The following is a 22,495-nucleotide window of genomic DNA, read 5'->3' on the forward strand; positions in this document are numbered from 1 at the left end:
GATTGGGGAAGGGGGAGCATGAAAGGAGACAGACAATAAAGCTGTAATCCTTTAATACTTTTTCTGTATCAACTGGCTAGGGAATAAGCGCAGGACAGAGTATCAAATGTGCACCGCAGGTAAAGGGCGCTCTGGGGACGGAGTCCCCACTTCCCTAAGCTGGGATGTGGAAATAGAACCGACTCTTCAACCTCCCCTTGTCAAATCCATCTTGCAGATAGTCTTTCTGTCTTATTTGAATAAATGATACAAATTAAAATCAAACATCTAATTATATGTTCCACTAATGTAAAATCTACAGTATTAATTTGTAAATAATATTATTAAGCAGACAAAATAATAACGTGTCGCCTCATAAGATGAAAACAACATCGCAAGAGGAAAGACAATTAACAAATTAGATTTAATTATAGAGAAGAAAAGCAACTTTTGTTTTTGCAATAGTATTTAGGTATTACAATATTTTAATAGGCAGTGGTCACGTGACGGTGAGTCTGAGTTCTGCATGCAGGAGTCCCTGTCTGCACCTCAGGCACACATTCCGGTGCTTGCCCTTAATCTAGGCACGACTGGATAATCCTGTCCCTCATCTGTGAAAATATGCTGTTGACACGCTGTCACCTCACAATAAATCTGTTGTTGTGACTCAAGCTTAAAATATGTACGCTTTCATCAAAACTGGCCGCACTGCGTTAAAACAATTAAAGAAAAGTTTCATATCTCTGTTGGGAGCCAAGAAAGGCAGAACAGGTAAGAGAGGAGGTAATGCGCCTTTTGCTTTCGACCTTTTAAATATATACATATTGATCGTGTTTACCCCAGCCGATTTTTTAAAGGGGTGCACCTCAGATTCACCGATCCGCACCATCAGAGCCCTGGCGGGGAATCTGCAAAGGTTCTCGTTTCATATTCTCCCTGACCCTTTCCTCCATATCTGCTCGATTTTCTCAACGAAATCCCAGCTCAGTGCGCTCAGAGGGCGGTGTGGAGCCTGCCACTTCCCCCAGCTCACTCCACCCTGCATGCGTGGGTGGGGACCAGTGCTCACACAGGGCAAGGCGGGCCGGGGCAGCTGCCAGTCCGGTGTTCGCGCCCGCTCGCCGTGAGCCACTGTCCACCACAGCGCCAAGCAGAGCCCGCTGCACCTTCCCTTATGAAGCTCGGCACGCCTTGTGTGACACCTCTGCAGTCGGAGAGCTTGCTGTTACAGATACTGGGCCGGTGTCTCAGACTGACCTCCGCAGGAGGAATCTCAGAGAGCCTCTCCAAGACCGTACCTCGTAGAAAAGGCAAACCAAGTTGACATAAATTAAAACAGTTGCGTTTGGAAGTCCCATAAAGACCTAGGAAAATCGTGCCAGTGTGTTGGGAGAGAGGCTGGGGACAGGGGGAGACGGACGAATGGCCTTAAGAACAAAAAAGGTGGGGGTCGGCACTCACAGAGTAACCGAGGAGGAGGAGTCGGTGCTGTGGGGGCCAGGAGGCTGCGGGGGAGCCGGGCTCCGCTTCCTCTGAAAGGCTTCGGAAGCTGCGGGAACCTACATTTGCTTCTTATTCGTCTTAAAGTGTGGATTTTAAAAAAAAGAAGAAGGGGAAAAAAGAAAATTAACCAGGTCCCCAAAAGCAGTGCACCTTTAACCTGGGGTCTAACCCGCCGATGAGGGCTTTTGCATTCTTTCTCTTCTAGAAAGACGTCAGGGAAAGCTACCTTTCTGCAGCGACTCTGCGACTTCCCCCAACTCTGGCCGGTCCTGTAAATTCTGCAAGAAACTTCCATCCGCCACAACCGCCCCTCCTCACGCAGACACGTTCCCTTCCTCCCCTGCTCCCGCTTCTCCTCGCCTCTTTCTCCGCTGGGAAGTTCCTGGCCCCGCTTGCCCCAAAGCCCCGGCTGCAGCCTGCAAACTTTTCACTGCAGCTCCGTGCGGGGTGCAGGAGCGTCCCCAAATGCTCGCGACATTCGCGGAAGTTCACAGGGTAAGGGCAGTATAAGGAAGCCCCCCGCCCCTCCCCCGGCTGCACCATAAAAGGGTGGTGTGGGGCGAACAACTCTCGACTTCAAACATCTTTTATTTGTCTTTTTTCCCTTTTCAAAACCAAAATCGCCCGAATGAATATGCCCGCCACTAAAAAGCAAAACAAAACCAACCTTAAGGGTTTTGTTGTTGTTGTTTTGAGGGGGGACAAATGTGGCGGCGGGGGTGGTCTTTGGAGGCGATGCCGACCTGCGCGCTTCCTTCCTCTCTGATTTTCCTGCGCTTTCCTGGAGCCCAAAGCTGTTGCTTCGTGAAACTTACACAATTAGAGTCGGGCGAGAGAACGCAGGCTGGGAATCGAGAAGATTCTAGAAGGGAAAAGAAACCCGCGGAGAGGCGGGCGAGCAGCTCAGGGTCGGGGTCCATCCCGTGGCGGGGGGGGGGGGGGGGGGGGGGGGGGGGGACCCGAAGCCGGGCAGAGTCCCACCCCCGGCCACTCGAGGAACTCGCAGCCCTCCGTGCGCTCGGGGCTGGCGAGTCGCCGCCCGCATCCCCCCAGCGCACGACCCTGGGGAGGCCATCTGTGCCAAAGCTTCGTACCACACAGGGCCACTTGCAAGGACAAAAATAAGAAATTTAGGAAATGAAAAAAGAGAAACTGGGACAAGGGGCGCACAGCGGCGGGCGCGGCGGCGCCAGGGCCTGGGGCACATCCTGGTGGCCGCTCGGGGACCGAGGACACGCGCGAGAGTGTGCACGGGGACGACGGGGTGCGCGCGCGGTGCGAAGGCGCGTGCGTGAGCGCGGGCGAAGGGTGGGTGGAGGTGCGGGAGCGCGCCGCACGGGCCGCCCGAGGGTGCGGGGCCGGGTCAGACGCACGCGACCTCCTTACCCACCACCCCCTCCCCCAGTCACTCCCGAAAGTCCTAGAACGCGGCGGGCCGCGCGCGAGACTTTCGTGGACTTGGAACTTTGAGCCGCGTGGCTCGGGGCACCTTGCGCCCCCTGCCCACTCCGCATACGCCCCGGCCCTGTCCCCGTCGGGAAGGGGAGCTGGTGTGTGTGTTGGGGGGAGACACCGGAGCCCCGCCGTCCCCTCCCTCCCGTTGGCTTTAAGGAGCCGCTGGCGGCGGGGAGGCCCGGCGGGCGGGGCGGGCGCTCAGAGTCGGAGGGGCCCGGGGGGGGGGGGGGGGACGGGGGGGGGGGGGGGGGGGGCCCGCGGGGGGGGGAGGGGAGGAGCCGCGCGGCCCGCGCCGCTTCCGAACCGGAAAGTTGGTCTTGCCGAAGTCCCGCCACCCCGGCGTGCGCACTCCGCTCCGCTCCGGCCGCGAGCCTCGGAGCCGGCCGGTCGCCGGCGGAGCCCGCGGAGGGGACGCGAGCCCGGAGAAGAGAGACGGTCCGCGGGCAGGGGCACCTGAGCCCGAGCGCGGCCGGCGCGCCGAGCCAGACCCGCCGCGGAGGAGCCGAGCCGGCCCGCCGCCCGGCCCTGCGCGCCCGGAGCGCAGGCGGCGCGGCGCCCGAGCGGGCCGGCGAGACAAAGGCGCCGGGCCGGAGCCCTGCCCGCGGCCGCTCGCTCCGGGAGGGGCGGCCGGGCGGCGGGGGGGCGCGCGCGGAGCGCGGGCGGCGGCGCAGACTCTCTATAAAGGGGCGAGCCCGGCGCGCCGGCGGAGACGGCGCCGCGCGGACGCCGCCAAAGTTTGCCGCCTGCGCCCTGGGCAGCGCGGCCGCCGCGCCCCGCGCCCGCCGCCCCGGGCCCGGAGGAGCGCCCGCGCCGAGCCGCCGGGCCGCCTGGGCCGAGATGTGAGCGCCGCCGCGCCGGGTCCCGCAGGCGCCCCTCGCCCCGCGCGGCCGCTAATTGCGAGCGCGGCCTCATTTGCATAGGCCGCCGAGTCCGCTGGAGACCGGCCAATCGGCGCGGCCCGCCGCTAATGGCCATGCATTATTCACCAGCCTAATTGCTCAGCCCCATGCGCGGCCCGCGCAGCCGCCGCCGCCCGCGCCCCGCGCCCCGCGCCCCGCGTCGTCCCCGCCGGCCGCCCCGCTGATGCCGATGTCCCGCTCGGGGCCCGCGCGCCGCTAGCAGCATGTCTCGGCGCAAGCAGGCCAAGCCCCAGCACCTCAAGTCGGACGAAGAGCTGCCGCCGCCGGACGGGGCTCCCGAGCACGGTGAGGGGCCGCGGGGGTCGGGTCGGCGGGGGTCTGGCGCGGGGCGCCGCGGGCTGGGGGGAAACTGCTGGTCCCAGAGCCGGAGCGCGGCGCCTGGCCCCGGCAGGCCAGCCGGAGGGACCCCGGTCCTCCCCGGAGCGCGTGGCGCGGAGTTGCGGGCAAGTAAACTTGGTTCGGTGGCTCGGAGTTGGGGCGCAGCGCGCGGACGCGCCGGGGCTCGGGCCGACTGGGGGCCGGAGCTGCCGGGGCAGGCGGTGGGGGTCGGGGGGGAGGGCGCAGGGGGCCGCGCCGCCGACTCCGCGCTGGCCTTCCGGGACCCAGCGCACGGACCCTGGGCCGGGCCTCGGCGACCGCGCGACCCCCGGGCCGGCGCGGCAGCGGGGAAGTGTCCGGTGCTCACCGACCGCCGGACTCGGGCCGGGCAGGCCGCCGCCCGGCAGCTTTGTTCCGAGCCGGGCCCCGGGGCGGTGCGCGCTCGGAGCGGGGCCGCTGCCCTGACCCCCGGCCTGCCCCCCACCCTGGCCGGCTGTCGGCCGCCTCGTGTGCCCCGAGGGCCGTGCAGCCTGCGAGGTCCCGGCGTGCCGACGAGCCCGGATCCCGTTCCGAGGCGACTAGGAAGTCAGTGTCGCCTGGCCTTTCTAATGGCCGCCTTGGGAATTAAGCCGGGTGAGCCCCGCCGCGGCGTGGGGGTGGTCCTTGCACGCGGTAGGACCCGGCACGTTCCTGGTGGCTCCAAGTTTCCTCGGGCCTTTCCTGTTCTCTCGGATGCGCCCCGGCCCCTCTGCAGCCGGTCGGCTGCCTGGAGCTCCCTCCGCATCCCGAAGGGAAGGTAGGCGCCGCGGAAGTGGGAGGCGGGCGAGTAGGGGACCGGCCGGGGCTGCGCTTTGCCGCCCGCGCGTCTGCGGGTCCCCCGGGTGCGCCGGGGGCGGCCGGGGGCGGCCGGGGGCGGCCGGGGGCGGCCGGGACTGGGGCCGCCCGCGCCGCGCCGAGCTCCGACCGCAGCTGCTGGAGAACGCAGGCCGCCCAACTTTGTGGACGAGCCGGCTGTAAGTTGTGGCGGGGCAGGGGCGCGTCTTTGCTCCGTGAGACTCGAGCAAAAAAGCGAAAACACAAACAGAAGGAGTGTAGGAGCTTATCACACGGTGCCGCAAAGTTTGGCGAAGCAGGTATGTGTGCGCGTCGGCTTCGGGCAGGGAGAACGCGTTATCGCGCGGTGGGAGTTGGTGAATTAAAGAAAACGAGTGAAGTCCTTCGTCCTTTTTGTCGCTGAGGAGGTGGGGAGTCTTATCGGTGGCCCTAGTCACCCGAGATTGGAACAGCAGATATGCTAAAAAGAAACGCTTGCATATGGTGGGTAGATTAAGGACAAAGACTCTTTTTGTCATGGAAATGGATTTTTTTTTGTTTTGTTTACTTCATCACATAGAATTTCTCACACTTGGTTTGTTTTGTATTGCCCTCAATGACTACATGATCAAATGAATGGATTTATTTCTGCCGAATGAGAAAGACAGTCTTCCCTTCAAAAGAACTACATTGCATCCCAGTGAGGAATTTTAAAGCTTTATTATTGTGGCTTCTGAATAGCTTAAAATCGGCTTTCACAGCCGCCCCAAAATGCAACAATGTAAATACTTCTCAGCTTTGTAGGGTCCTTATCAAAATGTGCAATGTCTCCCTTTATTAAAGCATATTTTAATTAATAGAGTAAAACCCCTCGTATTTAACAATTAACTAGCAGAGGCCCTGCTATTCATTTTTAATTTCACGTCAGAAATGCGAGCGTGGGGAGCCTAATCGTGTAAACATGTTGAGGGATATGTAGCCTATATTTGAAAACCTAGATGGAGTAAATTATTTACAAGTTCTCCTTTGAATTCCTCTTGTTACTGAATTTACTTAGAGGTGAAGCATATTCAGGGTGTGTGTTTTTTGTTTTGTTTTGTTACCCATCGTAGGATTAAAGTTTGTCAAGCTTGGGTTTTCCGCAGTCGTTGGGAATTGTAATGAAGATATTGCCACAGTTCCTGGTCAAATTTTGCAACAGGCCAGAAATAGCCTGTCTGGGGCTGAGCCGTAGTCAAGTAGTATGTTTCCTGGATCGTTTTAAAGGTACTTTAGGCAAACTATTTAAAAAATAGTTCTTTCTGATTTAATTATTCTGAAGCTGATTATTCATGGAGTATAAAAGATACTCTGTTCTCTGTTCAGTCAAGGAATGCTTGTGGATCTATGGTCGTGCTGATCATCATTAGGAAGATAACTAAAATATTTTTTTAAGAGAAAGGGTTCTGAAAACTCCCTGACTCCAGCATGAATCAGATATTCTGAAAATGGTAATTTTGTTAAATGCAATGGAAGGAAACAGACTGCACGAAGTTCTAAGAGGGCTAAGTTAGTTTATAGTGTTTTAGAGACAAAGTAAATAGTTCTTTTGTATCAGTTTGGGCGTGACATATTAATTAAAGCAGTAGATGCATGGAGTAAAATTGAAGGCTATTGATAATGCCATGAAACACAAACACATGTACAGTTTTTAGTACAATATGGGGAAAGGCAGTAATGCACAGTCACATTAATTTACAGAATTACAAAAGAGATACAAAAGAGATCAGTTCTTAAAAATATAGAAATGACTATTTCTCAGGCTTTGGTTTTTAGGCAGGCCATGAAATCGTGACTATCCAAAAAACGGCGCCAGCATTCCCCAAACCTTCTCATGGCAGAAATGAAATATGATGACGTAGCTACAATGAGAAAAAGTAATAATGGGTTGTGTTTAAGTTCTGAAGTTATCCTGTTGTATAATTTTATTTGAAGGATGCCTGAGACTTAACTTTCTCTCTAGGAACCATCATTTAAAATTATAAATTATTTCATTCTTGTCTGAAAATTTAGAAATAAATGTGATGCAGCTTAAGAATTCAGTTAAATGCACGCCACGGGATAATGAAATTTTTTGAGCCATCTGAGTATTTTTGTCCTAAGGAAAATTAATTAAAACTTCTGACAGAACAGCACTTGTACTCCTACTAAGAACTTTAAAATAGTGTGCTATTGCTGTCCTTTGTTGTCTAAAGTACAACTTAATAAAGATGTATTTTATTGTCATTACAAAGAATATTTAAGGAAGAACAAAAAGATACTATAACTTAAAACAATTTGCCATCCTGTATTTTGTTTGTTAGCACTAATTGTTTCAAAGTGTGTTTTTATTTTCTGCCAACTTACAGTCGCAGGGCTATCTTAAAAATCCTTTTAAATGTGGTATGCATGTGATTTAAGAATTTACCAGTGGTCTTCACAGACTGTGTTTAAATTAAGGGAAAGAAGGCCACCAGCCCTCGGTGAAGAGATCTTTCTTCTTTTATCTGTATATGCATGGTTTGCCTTGAGTACTCCCCCCTCTCCCAGCCCACACTACACACATTTACAATTCAGCATTCCAAAAGCAAACAATACAGAAGCCACTTTCTACCATTGGTAGGCAGATTGTTTTCTCTGAAACATGAAAGGTGAAAAGTAACTAAGGGGGTGGGGGGGTGGGGGGGAGAAGAATTTGCAAATATTTATTTTGAAAATAACATTTTAGAAACGTAACCTATTTAAAGATGCATCCGTTGGTGGGCACCAAGAAGCATGCCAATTCCCACCTTACAGAGAAAGACTGGTTCTGTAACAGTTGGGGTTTATGTACATTTTAAACTTCCACAACACATGCATAATCCAATATTTTTAGATCTGTTCAGAGCCAGAAAAAGAAGAAGGCATGTACCAACAGCAGGAATTACTTAGCAAGCTGATTATTTTTTGTACACAAGATGATGGCAAAAGTGGGTCAGATTTCATTTTCAACCGCAATCTCTAAGAGGCTTTCCCATTCATCTCAAGGTAGCTCTGAGAGCCCCGGGAGGGAATGCAGCCAGGATGCAGCCAGGGTGTCCGCTGAGGCTGCTGGACATTAGCTGGAATTTAGCATTTTTAAGTGTGAGAATCGACAGGGGGTGTTTTGGTGTGTTTTTGTGTTGGTGGTTCTGTGCCCCCCCCCCCCCCCCAGTGAAACAAGTCTTCACTGCTCCTGCCATTCAGCACTTTTAATGTTGCAGAATTGTTTCAAGGGGATACTTTGTGCATAACATTTATAACAGGAAGGGTGTTGTGTTTTGTTTTGTTAGTTTTTATTTTCCTACATGATTTCTTGACTAGTTGCCAGAATAAGACTAAAGTATCTGACTTAGTCTCCTGGAGACGAGATCTGATTCTGCTGCTCCTGGGACAGGTCTGTGAGGACAGCCTGCGCCAAGTTGTTTCCCAGTCCATCCGAAATCAGAAGTCAAATCTATGTAAAATGGTTTCCCTAGTACTTTAAATAAACTTACATATTTAAAAAAGCAGCCCTGACCTTGGATTTTTCTCTTGTAGTTGGAACACTTTCATGCTTTAAAATGCAATTTAACTGTCAGTGTGATTTCCACGCAAACAAATAGGTCAAGTCACGTTACCGAAAGTGTAAAATATTAATTGAAATAATGAAATAACGTAATGGGTTCTATTTATGTGAGAGATTAAGATTGATTTGTTTGTTAATTAAAGGGGACCCTCTTGCGGCGGCAGAAACGTCCACCAGAGACCTGCCGGGCACCAGCCTGGTGGCTGCCTCCTGTCGTCCATGGGCCTGTCTTTCTCAGTCAGCCCGGGTCGGGCCAGGCCAGCCATGCGGCTCCCTGGCCCCCTGCGTTGCCAGAAAGCAGAGGCCCAAGGCCTGGAAGGTAGGGCTGCAGAGCCAGGGAGCTTCCACCGGGCTCTCCCTGAGGTGGGTCGTTAGAGGCGCCGTGACAGGCCTTAGCTGATTTAACCTTTGCCTGCTTTGCCCTGCCAGGGGTGGCCACTAGATGTCAAGCTCATAATACAATTAGTGCATCTGTGCTGTTGACCTTGGCAACACGACTCAACACGGTTCTATTAAGTGTTAACACTGAATCTGTTAACGGGAGACCTGCGTCGGCTCCGAGCTGCGCTGCGTATCCGATGCCCATCTCGCTCCGCACAAGTGTTTGCAGTTCTTCAAGAAGAGAGAACGGGGTGCCTTTGTGCAGCTCTTAAACTGCACAAATTAAACTGTTAAATTAACCCCGCAGGTGCCGCGGCCGTTGGTCTGCGTTCCCGGCCTCCCCGGTCCTCCCTCCGAGAGTGACCGGCTCCCCAGCACGGATGGGCAGCCCCGCCGTGGACTCCCATCCGTGCTCGGGCAGCCCGGGCGGCGGCTCCGGCCAGATGATTCTGTGCATGTGTGTAAACTTCGCGGACGGGCGCTGAGAAATGGAAAACGGAGATGATTCTGTGCCCGGAGCCCACGTGCGAGGCGGCTACACCTCGTCAGAGCCTTGCCGCTGGACACAGCGCACTTCCGCTTCTCTGGGCTGTTCGGGCCCAGGTGTGTTTGGACGTGTAAGTGGCCGTGCTTATTTGTGTATTTTTATGTTACGTGAATTTGAAAACTAGCTGGCAGGAGCGAGGGTTGGAGCACAGGCACCTTCGAGGAGGTGTGCTGGGGGCCAGCGTGTGGCCGATGGGACTCAGCCCGACCAAGTCTTCAGCCAGAGTGGCCCTGTGCAGGCTTTGTTTCCCTCTCCCCAAACCTGGGTGGGAACGGTTGGCATGGCCAACCTGTTTCGGGGTGCTTCCGCGTGTGGATGGCGATGCGTGTGCGTTCCTCTCGGGTGTGCCTGCCACACGGCATCCAAACGTAGGAGCTGCTTTGCGACCGCAACTGTAGCAAACATCTTATCATGCGAGGCGGCGTCGAGGCGGAGTTCACACCCGTGGGTGTCGTGGCTGCTTTCCATCTGCGTGTGTCCGTGCAGGAAACCGCGCTTTCCCTCCCCGGTGCTTCAGCACGCAGAGTAGAAACTGCCACTGCCCTCAGCAGAAGACATTTGGTGACTGTGCCACAGGTGGTCGTTACTTAACAAATTTGAGATGTGGGCCAGTGAGCCGCCGGAAGCCGAGCGCGGGTCAGTGCGGGCGTTCCGCATAGCAAGAGTGCCCTCCACTGTTCGCCGCCGCCTGCACAGGCCTGGAGGTCTGGGGAGAGGACAAAATTTTTCTATTGCGTCTGGAATTTCTTCTACATTGTTGAACACAGTAGGGGTCTCTATTTGTCCCCTCCTGTTTCACAGCTTGGGTTCAGTGTGTGATAATTCATCTTTCTTTATGGGATTCAGAGCTATCATAAGGAGTTAAAAAGAATTAATTTGCAAGAAAATAAGTGTCTCCACACAATTTAGGACGGCTTGAAAAATGCTCCCTAGATTTTGAAGGGTTGGTAAAGGCCAAGCACCGAGTACCTCCTGGTTTCCCACAGACCCACGTGGCATTTTATAGTTACTAATTAAAGTGGAAACTGAACACCCCTTTTCCCACACGGAGCAAGTTTCACTTCTCCTTTTGTTCATTGCAGAGAATTAACAAATAGGTAGCAAAAGTGTAGCGGAGTCCCCGTGGGCATTGGGGTTGCTCCGCAGAATGATAAAACCATCTCCTGTGTGTGGAATCGCTTAGCTTCCCTCCGCGGGCGCCCGCCCCCTCACGAGGGGGGATCGAAAACGAGCCGCAGCCGGAAATGTTGAGGGGAGCCCTTAGGTCTCCGATGTTCTCAAACGCATTCCAACAGTGCCTTTCTCTGGCCTTAGATCGCCCCGCGCGTGAATATCCCTCCTGTCCTCTGCCACGTCATTCTTGGAGACGGTCCGGTGCGCTGCCAGCGAAAACATGATCCCTGCTCATTATGTAACAGACCAGGAATCAAAACAGAGAAAAAGGAAACCGTTTGGGGGCTCCTCACACGGAGGGATTTGTTCCTAAGAACAGAAACATTTTTCGTAGACGTTCTCTGTGCGTTTTATTCGTGAGAAGAAAAAGAAATCCATCCATTTTGAAGACTGCCCTCGAAGGTATCCTTTTGTTCGAGGCTTTCTCCAGAAGGCTGTGGGGCCCGTTTTCCTTCTGTAGAACCTGCTCTAGAATTTCGGGGGAGTGATAGAAGGCCTGAAAGCCTTCAGTATAAATAGCAAGTGTGGGATCGCCGTGAACTAATTACACATTTCCTCTCGTAAACTGAAACAGCTTTATCTCCCAGCCTCTCTTCCCTCCTGACCGCGTTCAGGAGAACAATTTAGCTCCGCGCAGCAGCGCCCAGCTTGAAGCCCGGCTGGGCCACGGAGGACACGAGCCAAGGAGAGGTCCTCCCCAGCCGCTCCCGCTCACGTGGACCCGCAGCGGGCTCCCATCTGCAGGGCACTGGCGGGGGGGGGGGTCCCCAAGACGTGCCTGTGAACAGGAAGAGAAGGTCCTGCCTGCACGCCGCCGCGGGTGAGGTGCTGGGCAGGCCCATGGCTTGCGCTGGGGACGCCGGGCCCTGTAAATTCCTGCCTCATCCCTGGCCTGTTTACAACCCCACGTCTCTCCGTCCTGTCCTTGAACGGTCAGAATGCAGAAAATAAATTACCTTGACAATAATGATAATGATTCTAATGCTGGTTTTCCAGCCCCCTCCCTTAAGACGGAGAGAATTTCCCACCGCTGCCGGAGAAATAAATTCCTCTCCCCTGTGGGGTTGTCCTGTTACCTTGGCTCACCGACTGACGTGGTTTTACCTTGAGATACAAACTGTAAGCCACGTTAACTAATGGATGTGATAACTTCTAACTACAAAGGCCAATTTGAAAAATGTAAATTTCACGAAAGGATGCCACAAGCATGTGCGTCCGGAGAAATGGCGTCCAACACGCGGAATTAAAGGGCCTGCGAAGTTCTCTGAACCGCATTCAGAGTTTTCCAGCATGGGCTTCCCTGTCGTAGAAAGCAGTTTTATAAAAAGAAGAAAAAAACCATCCACACGGGTGCTGGTATTTCAGCACGTCCTCACTGAATCGTGGTAACGAGAGGCGCTGTCTCAGCCAGTTAGAACAACTTTCTGTACGTCCCCCTCTGTTCTGACCACGCGTTCCCCATGCTTTCCCACCATGCTTCCCCCCTGGAATCCTCAGTCTTCCTCCTTCTAGGAGCTCTGGGAAGAGGGACTCATCCGTGTTATTTCCTCCCGGGCAAGTCAGGTGAAGTCATGCTTGTTCATTCAAGGCCGTTCTCAAAACATGCAACCAGAATTACGATTCCATAATGCAATATTAGGGGTTTTACTCGTACGCATCATTTTCACCACCATCTCATGAAACGTGCGGTTCTCTCTCGCTTTCGTGGGATGCGAATCACCTGCACATTTTGGTAGTGAAATACTCTGACCTTACCTGGTAGTGAATGATCTTAGCAAGTGAGTGCGACTGTGTTTGCACAGATCCTAATTAAACAAAAGAAAAAGTGATGATTCTGAATTATTTGCCCCAAGTAAGAAATCTAAATTGTATGTGAAGAATTTTTTCCTTCATTCATTGTAGTTTTTAAACTATGCTTTAGCTTTAAAAGGCAAATTTATTATGAAACTTTGCTTATAAGATCCAACGATTGATTGTCTTGTTAGTTTCATTAACATAAATGAACTGTTAACAGGTCCAATGGCCAGAATGCCATTTTTACACAATTTCCTCTGCAGGTTTGCTTTCCTGCTTCAGTTTTAAAGGAATATAAGTGGAAGGGTACTCTGCTTTGACAAGAATATCTTCATTACGTTTAGGTAATTATCATTTACAACTGCACTAAACAGAATTGCTCATTATTTGGTAGGAAGGGCTGAGAAGCTCAGTGCTCAGTTTCTGCAGGTCAGGAGTAGCTGTGTGTTTGCAGACCCGCCCGTGGGAGACAGAAAGTACCTGGGAGGAAGCTTCCATAAATTTGGATGCAAACCCGAAAAGTCCTAGCGCACAAAGAACCAGTGGAAACGTCAAAAGTTATCTTGAAAGTAAATAGACGTTTGTTTGGGTCACTTAAGCTCTGAGAAAAACATGGCAAAAAAAAAAAAATAGTATTTCTGTATTTCACATATTTGTTACACAGCATATCTGGGAAATGTTCGTTTGTAAGGTATCATTTATTTATAATTAAGTTAATTTTTCAAACACCGAACGCACTTTCAGTCTGCCTTATTGTAAGCGTTTATTCAGTGAATTGTCCCTAACACATAATCCACATAAAGAAAAAGCAGTCTTTGAATGAGATCCACATAGTGTTTACTTGCATAAAATTTTAAATGTTTACACCATGTGAATGCTTCTGTGTGCCCTGTGATGACACATTTTATCTCTGAGGAGTTAAAGGTAGAAAATAATTCAACAAATTAGCAATATTTAATTTCTTGGTATTTTACTCTTTGAAAAGTATTAAAATAATAATCTTTAGAAGATGAGGGCAAGCCTTTAATATTTCTTTAAATATTGGGAAAGAACTTAAGAAATACTTTGTTCTGTTTAGTTAGAATAGTCATGATACAGTGTAACATTGATTCCAACTTGATTACTTACTATATCAGAAGCTGTTTACCTGAAGATTTTAGGGGTGGGGTTTTTTTTGTTTTGCTTTTTTGGGGTGTGTGTGTGTGTGTTTGTCCTGTTCTATAACCTTAGCATGTTTAAAATTAGATTTTGCATACATTGAGCAAAGTTAAGAACTACAAGTATTTATTTTGTTAATGTTCCTATCTGCAGTATAAATCAGCTGTGTCTTTGCTTCCAGCTATATTCAACCTCATTATAGACACCTATTACATTCCTTCCTTATACAGTAATGAGACTTCATACAGTCTGATCTTCAGCACTGAATTTAGTTTAAGAGTCTAGCATGTCTTTATGGGCCGCAAGCTCTAACTTCTTTTCCCCCTTCAGATGGTTTAGCCAGTTAAGAAAATGCTAATTGAACACTGCTAATAATTTTTTTAAAGGCACGTATAAATTACCTGGAAATAATGGCCTCGTGGAGAGCAGCTGACTAGCCTCGAAAAATATTTTTATTTTCTTTCCCAGTAGAGGGACTAAGTGATTTTGCAGTTTATTTTTTAAAAATCAGATTTCTCTACTAAAACCGGCCAAGTTGTTCTTTTTCCAACTCCCTCCCCCCCCCCCCAAAAAAAAAAAAGAAGAAGAAGAAGAAGAAATATGGAGACTTTTTAACAAATATATTTGTTGATGTTACAGCAGCAAATTATTTGCGGGGACACAGACTTGAGGGTGTTTTGTTCTCACACTCAACAGTGCAGGATAACAAAAAGCTGATTTGCAGCTGTCATTTGTCTCTGTTCAAACTGATTTGTGGCCGTCACTCCTTCTGTAAGTTGACGAAAAGCAGTTACGAGCCAGGAATACGTACGGCAGCACATCGAGCCCGAGTAATTACCAGGCATTACCTTTCATCCCAGCTCCCAAAAAATAGGAGCTAGGAATGTGCCCATGTGCTGATGCCTCGCTCCTGGATGGCCATTTATTTGATCAGGTGTGAATTAGAATTGTTCATTAAACATGGTTGTTATTCGGCACAAGAGGGTACGGGAAGTCAGGAAGTAGCTGCCTACAACAGTAATTAAACATGTGTAACCAATTAGAGGGCTTTCCACTATGGCACAAGCATATAATTTGCCAAGTCTTTCTATGAGAATAGATGAAAATAGGTACAAAAAGTGTGTCTGACTACAACATTCTCATGTTAAACATGTCAACATAAATGAACTTTAAATATATAATTTCTAGTTTGTTAACAAACTGCCGAACTCTATTGGCTAATCACAACAACATATAATTTTGGTTCATTTCGCCAAGAAATATTGCATCTGACAGAGCCAATTAATTGTATTAAACATGATTAATTTTCGGCCCAGACTATATTGATGATATTCATTTCGCAGATCCTAAAATGTAGAAACGTGCCCTGTCCGTGAGGAGAGTCAAAGGGCTCGCTGAGAACATTCAGGATTGATTGGTTGATCGAACTAGGAGTCAGGGAGATGATTTTTCTGAGCAGGGACATAAGAAGCGCTTATATTCTCTTTGTTACATTTACAGATGAAAGTATTTAGATGAGGTTTCATACGTGAAATAAATGCCCATTGATCTGGAAGGTTCTATAGAATTACATTAAATGCGTAATGTCTCTGCGCCGTGCAAAGACAATAAATCTCGTGGTCCAACCCTGCGAGAGTCACGGCGGCCGGCTCCCCTGTCAGGTGCTGACGTGAGTTTGAAAGGTTACAGATTAGTTTAGCGATGTTAAGTGAACTGGCAAAGGCATCTCTAATTTTGCTGGAAATGAGGAAGCCCGATGGTAGGGGGAATCCTAATGAGCCCGTCGAAAGCTGCCTTTGTGCCCAACAGACAGGGTGGCTGCAGATTGTATGAAAATATTGGAAATCAATGGCTTCTATGGAATTTCATTAAGAAGCCGTATCCACAATTGATAGAGCCTCATAATTTGATGGATTGTGTGAGAAAATGATTAGCCAGCTAGAAGGAGTCATAGAATACACACTCTGGGACGTCAGGAACGTTGAAGTGGGGTAATTTGTACAAAATAAAAAATATTGATTTTACTTATGTGCGAAATTTTGAAATGGAGGTGGTTGTCTCAGGCGCCTCTGGCTGACGTAATCTCTTGGTTTTTGTAGCCGTCCCCGGGGACGGGGCCACCGCCGGGGACAGCGGGAGCGAGGCCAGGAGCGGGAGCGAGGACACGAGCGTGTGCGAGAAGTGCTGCGCCGAGTTCTTCAAGTGGGCCGACTTCCTGGAGCACAAGAAGGGCTGCACGAAAAACCCGCCGGTGCTGATCGTGGGCGAAGATGAGCCGGCCCCTCCGTCCGAGCACTTTCCAGAACCTTCCCCGGCCAGCTCTCCCAGCGAGCGGACAGAGAGCGAGGCGGCCGAGGAGGCGGCGCCCGCAGACAGCGGCGAAGGCGGTGAGGCAAGGGCCCCGGAGAAAGAGGAGGAGCCCATGGAGGCCGAGCCCGCTGGGGACGAGAGCTTCCAGACCCCCGGCCCCTCGCACGCGGGGAAGCCGCCTCTACCTCAGATCCCCGAGCCAGCGCCCGTGGCCGCCTACAGCATGCCAAACACCAACGTGACCTTGGAGACCCTCCTGAGCACCAAGGTGGCCGTGGCACAGTTCTCCCAGAACGCGAGGGCTGCGGGCAGCGCGGGATCTGGCGGCGGGGTCACGGCGGTGGCCGTCCCCATGATCCTGGAGCAGCTCATGGCCCTGCAGCAGCAGCAGATTCACCAGCTGCAGCTCATCGAGCAGATCCGCAGCCAGGTGGCCATGATGAACCGCCAGCCCCTGCGGCCGCCCCTGAACCCCGGGGCGGCCACGGCGGCCCCGAACGCCCCGGTGCCGGCCTCCAGCCAGCTGCAGGGGCTGGCCACCCACTCCGCCCTGCAGCTCTCGGCCGGGGCCCCCCCCACGCCCACGGCTCCTGGCCCCGCTGCCCAGCCGGCCACCTACGAGGGCCCCCAGCCCCTGTCCCAGCCGGCCTCTGGGGCAAACACCCCGCACGTCCCCGGTGGGGGCCCCTCCATCCCCACCGAGGCGAGCGGGCCGGCGTCCTCCGGCACGGCCCCGGCCTCCACCGTCCCAGCCTTGGCGGCCGGCCCCTCCAGCAGCAGCTCCCAGCCGCAGAACGCCTCGACGCCCCCCGCCCTGGGGCCGGGGCCCCTCCTCAGCTCAGCCCCCAGCCTGCCAACCCCACTTCTACCTCAGACCTCCGCCAGCAGCGTCATCTTCCCCAACCCGCTGGTCAGCATCGCGGCCACCGCCAATGCGCTGGACCCGCTGTCGGCCCTCCTGAAGCACCGCAAGGGCAAGCCCCCAAACGTGTCGGTGTTTGAGCCCAAGGCCAGCGCCGAGGACCCCTTCTTCAAGCACAAGTGCCGATTCTGCGCGAAGGTGTTCGGCAGCGACAGCGCTCTGCAGATCCACCTGCGCTCCCACACCGGCGAGAGGCCCTTCAAGTGCAACGTCTGCGGGAACCGCTTCTCCACCAAGGGCAACCTCAAGGTCCACTTTCAGAGGCACAAGGAGAAGTACCCCCACATCCAGATGAACCCCTACCCCGTCCCGGAGTATCTGGACAACGTGCCCACCTGTTCCGGCATCCCCTACGGGATGTCGCTGCCTCCGGAGAAGCCAGTGACCACCTGGCTGGACAGCAAGCCCGTGTTGCCCACGGTGTCCACATCGGTCGGGCTGCAGCTCCCGCCCACCATCCCTGGCGTCGGCAGCTACGCAGACTCCCCCAGCCTCACCCCCGCAAGCCGCTCCCCGCAGCGGCCCTCGCCCGCATCTAGCGAGTGCACCTCCCTGTCCCCCGGCCTCAACAGCTCTGAGTCCGGTGTCCCGGGGGCAGCCGAGTCCCCCCAGCCAGGGCTCAGCGGCTCTTCTCAGACCAAAACCGAGCCCGTGAGCCTCCCCTGCGCGAACCCCAGGCCAGGGGAGGGCCCCGGGAGCGGGCAGGTCTCTGCCACGTCTGCGGCGGCCATCCTGACGGATAGCAGCGCCTCCACGGGCCTGTGCAGCCCGGTCCTTCCGTCCGGCTCGGACCAGTTCAAGGCCAAGTTCCCCTTCGGGGGCCTGCTGGACTCCATGCAGACGTCTGAGACGTCCAAGCTGCAGCAGCTGGTGGAGAACATTGACAAGAAGATGACGGACCCCAACCAGTGCGTCATCTGCCACCGCGTCCTGAGCTGCCAGAGCGCCCTCAAGATGCACTACCGGACGCACACAGGGGAGAGGCCCTTCAAGTGCAAGATCTGCGGGCGCGCCTTTACCACCAAGGGCAACCTGAAGACGCACTTTGGGGTTCACCGGGCCAAGCCGCCGCTGCGCGTGCAGCACTCGTGCCCCATCTGCCAGAAGAAGTTCACCAACGCCGTGGTCCTGCAGCAGCACATCCGCATGCACATGGGGGGGCAGATCCCCAACACGCCGCTGCCCGAGGGCTTCCAGGACGCCATGGATGCCGAGCTCCCCTACGATGACAAGGCGGCGGAGGTCCTCAGCGGCTACGACGACGACGCGGATGAGAACTCCATGGAGGACGACGCCGAGCTGCGGGAGCCCGCCGGCGACCCGCCCAAGCCGCTGCTGTCCTACGCGGGATCCTGCCCGCCCTCGCCGCCCTCGGTCATCTCCAGCATCGCCGCCCTGGAGAACCAGATGAAGATGATGGACTCGGTCATGAGCTGCCCGCAGCTGACTGCCCTGAAGTCCCTGGAGAACGGGTCCGGGGACAGTGACCGTCTGAGCAACGACTCCTCGTCAGCCGTGGGCGACCTGGAGAGCCGGAGCGCGGGCAGCCCGGCCCTGTCCGAGTCCTCGTCCTCCACACGCGCCCTGTCGCCCATGAACAGCAACAGCGAGAGCTTGCCCTCCAAGTCCCCGGGCCTCAGCGCCCAGGAAGAGCCCCAGGAGATGCCACTAAAGACCGAGAGGCCGGACAGCCCGCCCCCTGCCCCCGAAAACGGAGGCGCGCTGGACCTCACGGCGGCCCCGCCCGGCCGGCCGGCCGTCAAGGAGGAGGCCCCCTTTAGCCTGCTGTTCCTGAGCAGAGAACGCGGTAAGTGTGCGGGCACTGTGTGTCGTGTCTGTGGCAAGCCCTTTGCTTGCAGGAGCGCGTTGGAAATCCACCACCGCAGCCACACGAAGGAGCGCCCGTTTCTCTGTGCGGTCTGCGGGCGCGGGTGCTCCACTATGGGTAATTTAAAACAGCACTTACTGACGCACACGTTGAGCGAGCCGCGTTCTCAGTTCTGTGACCCCGACTTTGCCCTAGGTCCCAGCCAAAGCACTCCTAGCCTGGTCGCCGGCCCCGCGCCCGCCATGATCAAAATGGAAGTGAACGGGCACAGCAAAGCCATCCCGCTGGGCGAGGGCGCGCCGCTGCCGGCCGCGGTCCCGGTGCCCCCGGGGCCCCAGGCCGTGATGAGCCCCGGCCTCGCGCCCATGCTGGCCCCCCCGCCGCGCCGCACCCCCAAACAACACAACTGTCAGTCGTGCGGGAAGACCTTCTCCTCGGCCAGCGCCCTGCAGATCCACGAGCGCACGCACACCGGAGAGAAGCCCTTCGGCTGCACCATCTGCGGGAGAGCCTTCACCACGAAGGGCAACCTCAAGGTAAGGCCCAAGGAGTCCGGGGTCGTGGCCGGGGTGGACACGCCAGGTGCCCACCCACCGTGTCACGTGTGCACCTGCTCACCAGGGGGCACGTGCTGTGTGGCGGTAGCAACGGGCTCACCTGCCCGAGCGGGCCGGGCCTCCCTCTGGGAGGCTTGTGCCACCTGTTGGAGGCTGACCGCGCAGGCTCTGCTCCCGGGCAGCCGGTCGCAGAGCCCCGTGCCGTCTTGAGTCCAGAGGAACCAGGACAACAAGATAAGCTGGGCTTTTAAACACTCGCACAAGATACAAATACTGTGCATCCTGGGCCGGGGCCAGAGCTTGGTTCTGCCTTTGTCCACATGGTGGCCAGCAGAGGCCGGCAGGCATCTGGTGAGGAGCTTCCCAGCGTGAGGGCCAGTGTAGGATTCCTATCTAAGATGACGACCACACTGCCCATTCTCCCCAGAAGGTGGGGTGTGCACGACACGCTCAAGGAGCCTCTTGCCCTCATCTGTCCACGCCACACGCCTGCCCTGGTCTCGGTGCACTCTTCCAAGACTGTGAACAGCTTGAAACCGGTGGCAGCTCCTTCCTGTAGGACAGGAGCCGGCTACACGTGCCCCAGGGGATGCTTCCGTGTTGGGGGAGAGCGACCATGGGGCCCAGCAAAGCTGGGAGTTCAAGTACACGGCCGTCCTGTGGAGCAGGGAGAGGCAGAAGGGGCAAAATGGTCTGTGCCCTCTGAGCTTTGCACCCTCCCAGCCCCCTGTGGCCTGTGGGCTTTCCACCCCGTGGGGGAACCTTATTGTGTCGAGGTCATCAAGTGAGAGAAACGTGCACGAAGAGATTGACTGATTTTGCTTTTTGTGTGAGGAGAACTATTGCATGTGTAAACATGAGACCCTGAGAACGGGGACCGAAACCGACTCCGACACCGTGGCGCTGGGTCTCCGACGGCACGTGGGCCGCGTGGAGACAGACACACCCCGCACCCGGAGCTGGGCCGGCTCACCTGTGCCTTGTGTCTCCCTGTCTCTCGCGCAGGTGCACATGGGCACGCACATGTGGAACAACGCCCCCGCGAGGCGCGGCCGCCGCCTGTCCGTGGAAAACCCCATGGCTCTGCTGGGGGGCGACGCCCTGAAGTTCTCAGAAATGTTCCAGAAGGATCTGGCAGCGCGAGCAATGAACGTTGACCCGAGTTTCTGGAACCAGTATGCGGCAGCCATCACCAATGGCCTCGCCATGAAGAACAACGAGATCTCCGTCATCCAGAACGGGGGCATCCCCCAGCTCCCCGTAAGTCTCGGGGGAAGCGCCCTCCCCCCCTTGGGTTCTCTGGCCGCCGGGATGGACAAAGTGCGCAGCGGCGGCAGTCCGCCCATTGTGGGTTTGGACAAAGCCAGCTCCGAGACAGGAGCCAGCCGTCCGTTCACGAGGTTTATCGAGGATAACAAAGAGATCGGTATTAACTAGCTGAGGTCGGCTCTGTCCTGCGCGCACCGTCGAGGGCGGCCATCAGGCTGCGCGGCCTTGGGCCCCGGTTCCCCTGAAAATGGTCCCCGTAGCAGAGGCCGCATTCCCTGTGCGGCTGCTGGAAGGCTGTCCCGGACACATGTACTCTTCCCACGCGAGCCTGACTGCTCTGGGGACTCGGCCGGCTGCTCGTAAATTGAGATCAAAAAGAGGAGCCTGTAGGACCGCCCTGGGAACGCAAAGGGCTCACACCCCATCCGCTCGTTCCTCCCAAAACCCGATAACCCCCGCGGCGGGGGGAGGGGTCCCCTGCGTGTCCCAGCGACACTCACTTGAAGGTTTTGTTCGAGTTAGTTAGAAACTTGAACTCGGCTTTTAGACTGTTGAGGATGTGGTCGGGTTCTCCCAGCGCCGTCTTCTGGCCGCCCCTTTGTCTGTAGTATTTATGATGTTAAGATTATGCGGGTAACAGATAATGCAGCCCCACCTTTAGAGGAAACTTTTGTACCGCAGAATACATCTGGCTATGTGATTTTTTTCTTTTAAAGCAGAATTTGTTTTACTATAAATAAGTGAGTTTTTTCAATGCAGGCAGACTGTGAAGTCCCCCTGCGGAAGACCGCATGCTTTCGTGTGCAAGTGCCCGTCAGTGACAAGCCTTTTTTTTGTTGTTCTTTTTTGTTTTTTTGTTTTGTTTTGTTTTGTTTTGTTTTTAATTTAAATGTTTGTAGCTGCTATCTGGACAGTTGTTCCCTAGTGTGGTCTGTAGCCCAGCGATTGGGAGCAAGTTACAGACAAAATGTCACCGTAAATTATTCACAACATTATAAGTGGTTGTGAGGACATGCTTCACGTTATCAAAGTTGTACAATAAAAAGGTAATGTTTGTATACTGTGGTTGCAAACTCTTAATTTATACTTTGCACTTTTAGGATTTTGTATTAGGGAGGTTTGTCTATAATTTGAAAACTTAAAAAGATGTAAAGTATTTTATAAATAGTACTTTGGTTTAAGGAAAATGAAAAAAAAACTGTCACAGTTTCTTATTTTGTCTTAAGGTCAAACACTATGAGAAATCCTTACCACCTACACAGAAAAGCCACCAAGACTTGTCTGTTCCTCAATAAATGAGGGCCTGCCATTTCTTAAATTAAAATGATTTATTTAACTTTTCTACAAAGCCCATGTAAAACCTGACCGCCCCTAGCACGAGTCTGATGAATTAACCCAAGGACCGTGAGCCAGCGGCGGGCGGGGCCCGGAGACGGTGGCAGGCGCGCAGACGGTGGCGGGGGTCTGGTGTGCGGTGACCGCCCGGCCCTCGCTCGTGCAGGCGGGACTCGTGTCCAGGCTCTGGTTCTCGTGTACAGTTAGCTGCAGAGGAAGAGCAACATCGGGCAGTAGAATCCGTCACCACCGGAACGTTTTCTGATTTATTTATTATCTTCTCAGATGAAAACGAAGCACAATGTCGCCTGACCGTGGAAATACGGTCCGGAGCTGCTGACCTTGTTTAGACGGCTTGGCCCGAGCTGGGACCGCGGGTGGGGTGGCCCGCGGGCAGGGGTGTGTGCGCTACCTCATTTTGTGCGGTGCAGGCCTGCTGGCGTCTGGAACGCCTCCTCCGACCGTGGCGTCCAGAGACGCGGTTCCACGTGTGTACCCTGAAGCAGGAGCCGGACAGCGATGTCTTCTTGGCTAGGACAGGAACACGGGACGATCTTTCCCACGCCTCCACAGCCGCAGCGAGGCCATGTCGTATCCTGGAGCAAACCAGTCCCGAAGGCTCCTCACTC

The 22,495-nt window shown here is 54.1% G+C and overlaps 1 protein-coding gene and 1 long non-coding RNA gene across 3 annotated transcripts; one reads left to right on the forward strand and one right to left on the reverse strand.

Moving 5' to 3' along the window:
- Positions 1 to 384: 384 nt before the first annotated feature.
- On the reverse strand, positions 385 to 3,440 carry LOC132024002 (uncharacterized). Its single transcript, XR_009406132.1, has 4 exons — positions 3,242 to 3,440; positions 2,150 to 2,344; positions 1,441 to 1,559; positions 385 to 1,277 (listed from the first exon to the last, which is right to left on the reverse strand). It is a non-coding gene; the product is annotated as an uncharacterized LOC132024002 (long non-coding RNA).
- Positions 3,441 to 3,984: 544 nt separating this feature from the next.
- SALL3 (spalt like transcription factor 3) lies at positions 3,985 to 21,766 on the forward strand. 2 transcript variants are annotated; one of them, XM_059410102.1, is made up of 4 exons: positions 3,990 to 4,142; positions 15,745 to 18,684; positions 18,901 to 19,241; positions 20,268 to 21,766. In XM_059410102.1, exons 1-4 carry the CDS (start codon positions 4,061 to 4,063, stop codon positions 20,697 to 20,699), a joined length of 3,795 nt encoding a protein of 1,264 aa, XP_059266085.1. In that variant the 5' UTR covers positions 3,990 to 4,060; the 3' UTR covers positions 20,700 to 21,766. The 2 variants fall into 2 exon arrangements, with proteins under 2 accessions (XP_059266084.1, XP_059266085.1); XM_059410101.1 differs by having other exon boundaries at positions 3,985 to 4,142; positions 15,745 to 19,241.
- Positions 21,767 to 22,495: the final 729 nt, after the last annotated feature.

This window comes from Mustela nigripes, chromosome 8 (genome assembly GCF_022355385.1).
Source record: "Mustela nigripes isolate SB6536 chromosome 8, MUSNIG.SB6536, whole genome shotgun sequence".
NCBI lineage: Eukaryota > Metazoa > Chordata > Mammalia > Carnivora > Mustelidae > Mustela > Mustela nigripes.